At 35.3% G+C, this 5,913-nt stretch overlaps 1 protein-coding gene across 1 annotated transcript; it reads right to left on the reverse strand.

The window, feature by feature from the left end:
- Positions 1-378: 378 nt before the first annotated feature.
- On the reverse strand, positions 379-4,817 carry LOC111886404 (probable transmembrane GTPase FZO-like, chloroplastic). Its single transcript, XM_023882643.2, has 11 exons — positions 4,228-4,817; positions 3,569-4,110; positions 3,397-3,465; positions 2,915-3,112; positions 2,711-2,842; positions 2,526-2,612; positions 1,975-2,394; positions 1,726-1,893; positions 1,226-1,456; positions 962-1,077; positions 379-780 (listed from the first exon to the last, which is right to left on the reverse strand). The coding sequence occupies exons 1-11, from the start codon at positions 4,730-4,732 to the stop codon at positions 495-497; spliced, it is 2,754 nt and encodes a 917-aa protein (XP_023738411.1). The 5' UTR covers positions 4,733-4,817; the 3' UTR covers positions 379-494.
- Between the last annotated feature and the right edge of the window lie 1,096 nt (positions 4,818-5,913).

The raw sequence follows: 5,913 nt of genomic DNA on the forward strand, positions 1-5,913 counted from the left end.
TCAACCGTGACCAACATAGCCGTGACCAACAATGACTCGGAGTGGTGGCTTGGACCAAAAGGGGGTGCCAACCGTGACCAACGAGGACGTTGGCTCTTTAAAGCGTGGGGTATTGTTATGATCCCACATCGGCCGAAAGTACTATAAGTTGGTGGCTTATAAGTCTAAGTGTCCCCTCCTCCCACAAGTTGGCTTTTGGGAGTGAGTTCTACACTTGGGCTTATGGCATGATACGGGCCTAGTATGGGATGAGTTCGTATCAATAAGCTTGTCAAGAAAACGTGAAACGAGCTTTCAATCCATCTCAACTCAAGCTCTTATCGAGCTTCTCAAACTCTATATATCTATATATCTCAGATTACTCTCGACTAACACAAATTACCATTAAAATTAATCAAATTTATTAGCTATACCAAAGCTTGTTCAATTGCATCTCACAACACACGCCTCAAATGCAAACTTATAAAGATTCAAGACTAGCATTGCCTATGATATCATAATGGCACATGGAGGTTTTGGACATCAATCTGTAACCCTTTGATTCTTTCCTCCATTTTTGTCAATTCTTGTTGAATCATCACAAGTTCATCTAATCTAGTTTGTGCTGAATCCTGATATGGTTTACCAACAAGCTTAACATAGCTTTCAAGACTCTCACTTGTCTCCAACAAATCTCTCTCCATTGCTTCTTCAATTTTACGTGCCAAGTTATCCGCAGTCCTCTTCACTTTTTCCACCACTTTTTGCCTTCGAAACGGAAAATTCGCAATCGCTATGTAACTATCACATGACCCAAGAAAAAAACAAAAAATTTATTATTATTTTGGTCAGGTGATTTTACATTGGGCAAAATGCAAGAAATAGCAATCTACTTTTATTTATTTACATCAACAAGTAGCAAAGTAGGATGCTAATAAGCAAATGAATGAAAGTATGTTGCTATTATTGAAAAATATAATACCCGCCAGCAGAGCAAAGACCAAGAGCAAGAAGATCTTCCAAAGTGGTTGGTAGGACAGATGTCAGAAGTGAAGCTAATAAACTGGCTGTTCCTATTCCACCAAATGTCCCTAAGAACTTTATTAACACAAAAAATAAAAAAGACTAATTAGCACTTGCAAAATTTAACAATAGTTTTTTTTTCAAGTGTTTACAAATAAATTCCTAAATTGCTTTATTCATTATAACCGGATATTTATTTAAATAATTATAAAAGGAAGCTGACCACTTCACGGATTTCTTGCTCAAATAGTTTGGAAGCAGCAGCAGCACTGAAGTCATCTAATTGTTGGATACTGAATTCATTTTTACTCTCAACCAATTTTCGAGTCTCAAACAAATATCGATTGCCTGACTTCATAAATGATGCCCATCTTTTCTCAAAACTTTCCTCATAAAATTTTACTTCACGTGCATTATTTGATCGGAGCCATTCACCATATTCCCCTAGTAATTTCTGCAAAAAAAACATAAAATCAAGAAATCTGAATAAAATGCCAATTTCTAAAACCTTATTCTTTTCGTTCAAACTCATCTAAAACTGGATTCAAAAAACAAGAGCCAGCATTTTTAGATCATGATGTGTCAATATATTGAGTAAAGCTGATTTTTGCAATCTTGGTCCTTATTTTGATGTTTCTTAATGATTTCGGACCTTGTTCCATGCAAAATGACTATTTTCACCCTTTATGAAGAGAAAAAAAAAAAAAAAAAGGAAGTGCATACCTGTGATTCCAATAGTGCTGGACCAATGATGTCATTTCTAATGGTTGTAGCAGCAGGCATTGGGGCAGTATTACCTCCTCTAAAAACATACGACACCACAATATCAAGATTTGATAACCGCAGAGTTGACATAATAAGCTGCACAACGCGTGCTTGCGTTTTATCTATCTGCATTTATTTCAACACATCAAACAGATTCCAAAACATAAACTTCATTCATTTCAAAGAAAATAAAAATAATAAGTATACCAGCGATGAAGATTGTTTCTTCCAAGATATGCTTTCGGTTTCCATCTTGGATGCATAGTCTTTTACACTGCTTATTAACTCATTAATTGAAACCAAGTCTTTTTTCGCCTGTAAGCATTCTCTTTCCACAAGCTTTTGTGATGCTGAAAGAAGTTGTTCTGCAATTGCAATTGGTGTTTCCAGTTTCAGTTTGATTCTTTCGGTTCCTGTGCTTGTTGACACATCTAAGAAGCTGTATAAAAACTTTTCAAGCTCATAAAAACTAGTTGTTTCCCAATAAGAATCCTTATCCACATTCCCTTCAGATACGGTTGACAGTTTTCGTTTAAGGGCAGATCGGGCAGATACAGGAAACAATGTTACTTCGGTGCTTAACAGCTTTTGTGTGTTCTCTTTAATGAATCCAATTGCTTCCTCAAGCTGTAGATGTTTCAGAATGATTTAAAATTGCAAGTTGAAGAAACAGAATGTGAATGATTAGTTTTTTAGTATAACAGTACCAAAATTAGAAATACCCTTCAAAATGAGATTAAAGGGATGTATGATGATACCTCGATGGGAGTTTGGTATATATCGGATTTGTTGAGTACAAACACGACCTTTTTCTTCCATTGTTGTGTGTAACGCAGAAAAGAAACCTTAAACATAACGAGAATATCTCAAGTAAGATAATTAAAAAAAAAAAAAAAAAAGATATTTTCTAGTTAGTTTCAGAAAACAAAAATCTAGAAGATACCTCGCTTTCAGTCAAAGGACGATCAGCAGAAATAAGAAAAAGAAGCAAATCTGCCCGGGGCACAAATTCTTCGGTCAGGCGCTGCTGTCTTTGAAGAATCACATTGGTCCCTGGCGTATCAACAATCATCATCTGTTTCACCAAAATTAAATTAAATATTTTCTCAATTAAAATATATAATCAAATATATAATTAGTGTCTCACATGCTCAAGTATTGGTGCAGGTAAATAACATATGTATTGCCCATCTGGATGCCTTTCACAACGCTGCTGTTCGTTAGAATCAAGCTCTGAATATCGTAAAAAGGTTATCTCATTTGTTGTAGGGACAACTCCGTCTTTTAAGTACTTTCTCCCAAGAAGAGCATTTATGAAAGTTGATTTTCCAGAATTGAATTCACCCTATCAAATCATGACAAGATGAAAGAAATCTCAATGAAAATCATACCAAACTGTTAATACTACTTACTTAAGTCTACATACATCATAATACAACTCTGAGGTTAAAGTTAAACAACAGAAAATTTTTAGAAATTGACTACGTTGCAAATTCCCCGGTTTTAAATGAGTATTTGAAAGTGATTTTTGTAACAAAAAAAAAATAAAAGAAAATCATTTGAAATTCAGAGCTAATACCAATTTATACCCGCGGAATCAGAAGTTGTTGAAGTTCAGCACACAATTACCACTATAACCAGTAAGAATGGCTCACTGAGGTGTGAAACAGCATCCCTGAGAAGCGAAACTTCCTCCATCTGACATTTATTAAGAACCAATGAAATGAAAAAGTATTATATATAACTCAAAAACTATCACCAAAATCAATTTGGCTACCAAATTATAAGATTAAAACATCACCAGAGGCGAAGCTCTCTGAATAAGATCAATGGCTTCAAGCAGCATCGATCTCTCGCTTTCTATCAACTCTACTTCTCTATCCTCCAAATTCACAAACCCTGTGAACCCCTTTTCACCCAAAACACCATTTTCTGATTCCATCACCAAACCATTACGTAAAGCTTCTGTTCTTTTATCGGATGCCTGCATGCTATAGATCTTGTTCAAAGCATCGTTGCCTAGCAACTTTAGTCCTTCTAATGAAACAACTAATCCACTTGCTCCAGATTGTAACAAATATGACATCTCGTTGGATAGTTTATCCTTGTTATCCGGGTTGACAGTGAAAAATGTTGGAATTTTTGTCTGACTGATAATGGAAACCGATGGTTCTTCAATGCTTTCGTCTCCATTGTTATCGTATATTAGAAAATCCGCACCTTCAAAGCTAGAGGCATTCATGGCAGCATCTAAACTTTGCACTTTTCTTCCAATCAGAGGAAGAAATACCGAATCTGATTTTGAATCCATAATTGTATTCCTTGCAACAATGGCAGGTAAACCTGTTTTTGAATTGCAACATACATAAATTATTTCAGTTGTCTAAAGCTACACATAGATAGGCATCATTTCAAAATTAGGGTAAAATCGGTTGACTAAATGCATCGAAACTTTCTAACCTTGATCAGAAACCACAACACCACTGGCATTTACAGCAGTAGCAATATCAACCCTCTCTGCAATCAAAAAGTAAGCACGATCCCTAATCACCGATTTCAACAAACAAGCAGCATCATACAAATTCCTCCCACTTCCATCACCACAATTCAACACCACAACCCCAACAAGCCCCGAAACCGCCTGATCAACAGCATCAAGAACAAGCTTTCCGTCATCCAGCACGTCTTCGGGATTCAATTGAAGCACAACATTGGGGATTTTTATTTCCGGGCGCTTGTACCCACCGGGGAACAACGTTCTTTGGGGCTGTTGGTCATTGTTGCTTGAGATAAAGGAGCCGTTCTTCTCGATGCAGGTTATGAGAGAAGTGGCGGGGTGACGATGGTGGAGATTCAAAAGAGAGGGGGTACGGTGGTGGTGGTGGTGGTTGAAGTGGGTAAAGAGAGGGAGGTGAGATGGGGTGTGGAATGAAATTGAAACTGAACGGTGGAGGAGGGATACCATTAGGGTTTTTGGATCAAAAGGTTGAAGAAGATGTGCATACACAGAGATAAAGTGTGTGTTATCTTGAGATTTATGTGGAGGTGGTCTGAGATCTCTGTTTTTCTTATCTTTCTGTAGATTTGTCGTTAGTAGAAACCCTCCATTCCCGCCACTAATTTCACGTGTTTTTTTTAGTAATAAAATATAAACTCATAGATCTAATTAGCTGTGAGTTCAATTTGGTTTCTTAATCAAACCAAACCCCAATTAAATGGGTTTTTGATATTAAATGTCTAGTGTCTTTTCATTTATCATGTAACTAAATTTAGGATAATTTTCAAAAATATTATTACATGAAAAGCCACCATTTTACTAAAAAAAAATTAAATCATTCATATTTACAAAAGTTTTCTTAAAAATCATTTATATTACAAAAATGTTTTAGAAAAGCACATTTTTTACCGGATGAAATTGGTTAGCAACTTTTTACAAGTTTACATGAACAAACATCATTAAAGTGGCATCTTCATCTATCTAGCAAATATATGTCCTACTTATGCAAAAACTTGTATGCTAATTAAGTTTCTTTTTTTTTTTCAATCGGTCAATATTCTTGATGACTTCTTTATCAATTCAAATATATGATTTAGGAACCAAGGTTGTTAGGTCTCTATTTTTTCCGAACAGATGATCGTTGCAGTTTTTACTTAAGCAAAACATAAACTACAACAATAACTCTTAAATTCAATCAATTTCAATTGCTTACCTAATAATTATGAAATTTATAAAACTTTATAACTTGAATTATTTCTCATAGGTTTATTTTTTGTAAAACATGTATATCATATTGAAGTCTACAACTATATAGAGGTGTAGTTGAGTTAACATAACTCATGGGATACAAAAGATCGAGTCAAAAAATTCTCGTAATCTTTGGGTGTGTTTGGCAAAACTAGCTGGTAGCTTTTACTTTTGGAGCGTTTTATTGAAAGCTACTCTATGTAGCTTTTGATTTTGGAGCATTTTGTATAAGCTAAACGCTCCCGTCACCGAACGAGACTTTTTTTACTTGCGTTTTTTTTAAAACTATATAGAGGTGTAGTTAAGTTAACATAACTCATGGGACACAAAAGATCGAGTCAAAAAATTCTCGTAATCTTTGGGCGTGTTCGGCAAAACTAGCTGGTAGCTAGTAACTTTTG

This window comes from Lactuca sativa, chromosome 9 (genome assembly GCF_002870075.4).
Source record: "Lactuca sativa cultivar Salinas chromosome 9, Lsat_Salinas_v11, whole genome shotgun sequence".
NCBI lineage: Eukaryota > Viridiplantae > Streptophyta > Magnoliopsida > Asterales > Asteraceae > Lactuca > Lactuca sativa.